This window comes from Sinohyriopsis cumingii, chromosome 6 (assembly GCF_028554795.1).
Source record: "Sinohyriopsis cumingii isolate HCF-2022 chromosome 6, ASM2855479v2, whole genome shotgun sequence".
Taxonomy (NCBI): Eukaryota; Metazoa; Mollusca; class Bivalvia; order Unionida; family Unionidae; genus Sinohyriopsis; species Sinohyriopsis cumingii.
Window position 1 is genome coordinate 105,539,491 of NC_142966.1, and position 1,929 is coordinate 105,541,419.

Sequence of the window (1,929 nt, forward strand, 5' to 3'; positions counted from 1 at the left end):
ATATTCGTGTGTGTGTGTTGATGTATAGTTTACATTTATCCATTGACCTTTATCGTACATTGAAGCAAAGAGCAATATGTTCTCTCTGATTTGCCAATCTCGAGGCAGCAATCTCTGAAGTTTAGATAGCACGGGACGACTCCAGGGGCAGGGATCATAGTATTTTCTTGTGGAGATATGGGAGGGTGTGCAACGCAAGAGCGTTGATACATCAACTCGGCCGGAAAACGTTGAATGGGTATGAAGATTAGGGTTGAATTTAACTTGAAATCCTTAAAAAAAATTAACAACTAGTCAGGGTAAATCCATCTCCAGGGATCAAAGATGGACCGCATTTTTGAATGCTTTGTAATCTGAAGTAATTTCAACTCATACTAATGGTACTGATTTATTTCGTACTTCCGCCGACTCAAGCCGTTCAGCCTAGAGATAATGTCATTCCTGAGAGAGAGAGAGAGAGAGAGAGAGAGAGAAGGGGGGGGGGGGGAAAGACAGAGTCTGAGTGTGGACGTTTCTTTAAGTTAACCTGCTGCAAGAAACAAACAGTAAAGCCCTTGAACTGTAAACCAGTGTACTACGCTTAGACCATGGATACTCAGTTACGAATATATATATATATATATATATATATATATATATATATATATATATATATATACATCACACTAGGACGAATGACTTTGCGGATTCTCTTCATAGTCTCATTGGTCTATAAATATCTTATTATGTAAAATAATGCCGTCAAGTAATCTATTGTTATTCGTTTTGGTATTGGCAATGATTTTGCAAGTGTCAAAACAATGCCACAAAGTCTGGCTTATCTAGCTGTTGTTTTGGGTACTGCATATTGTGTACACTGTTGCTGGTATACAGAACAATTCAACTATTTGTGTTTTACATAAACATTGTTTCTATATCTACAACTCTGTGCATTATTTAATTTAGATTGTAGAAACAAAGACGGATGCCGGTGCGCTCACAAAAAATAGTTAATGAAGATATTGCAAAATTAATGTAGGGTTTTAAGGGAAATTAAGTCTCAAACACTGGACTGGACTCGACCCTCTGTTCCTGAAAGTTTATTTTTCAGTTGAGGCGTTTTTGCCAAGATAAAAAACGATAATGATAAAACATTTCGTCTGTTTCTGATTGTCAAAATCTTTCCTGTTGTGACCATTGTGATTTTAACGCACCGGATTTCACTTCAGAACATGATAAGTAGTCCATAACATTATTGTTTACTGAAATATTGTACCAGTCTAGTTTTTAATACATTTAGAGGGAACGAGAAGGTTCGGAAAATATTTTGGAAGCATAGATGTCTACTATTATGATGACGAAAGTGTTGGTTTTGATCCTTTCTTCAGTCATGGCAGCAGCAACAGCTGGTAAGGTACAAATCTATTATTCATACATCGTCTAGCAAAGTCATTCGTCCTAGTGTGATGTATATATATATATATATATATATATATATATATATATATATATATATATATATATATATATATATATATATTCGTAACTGAAAGTGTTGGTTTTGATCCTTTCTTCAGTCATGGCAGCAGCAACAGCTGGTAAGTTACAAATCTATTATTCATACATCGTCTAGCATTGTTCATAAGAACATTTCTTTTATATATGGATATTTATTATTCGGCAAGAAAAATATTAAGTTGAATTGAGCTGAAACCAAACTTAAATGGTCTTTCGAGATTTGTTATGGCGATATAATAACCAACTAGAATGACAAATAACTATCAGTCTTTACATTTCTGTTAGCAGCAAAGAAATAGCCATGCTTTTCCATGAACATTATTTGAACTGTTGTGAACTTTAATGACTTGTATGATCAAATTTAAGTTAAAATGTTAAAAGTCTGCTTTAGTTATATACATTAGTATCATTCGAATAGGTAAATCACACCAT

At 34.0% G+C, this 1,929-nt stretch overlaps 1 protein-coding gene across 3 annotated transcripts in view; it reads left to right on the forward strand.

Annotated features, from left to right (window-relative positions):
* The first annotated feature begins 1,184 nt into the window (after positions 1-1,184).
* LOC149797637 (uncharacterized) overlaps positions 1,185-1,929 on the forward strand; it is a 24,496-nt gene continuing 23,751 nt past the window's right edge. For 2 of the 3 annotated variants that reach the window (XM_089962528.1, XM_089962531.1), the window contains exon 1: positions 1,185-1,388. In XM_089962528.1, coding sequence (XP_089818654.1) covers positions 1,319-1,388 — 70 coding nt within the window. In that variant the 5' untranslated portion in view covers positions 1,185-1,318. Of the gene's footprint in view, positions 1,389-1,534; positions 1,578-1,929 lie in introns of those variants that run through there. The other variant, XM_089962529.1, reaches the window with a different exon arrangement.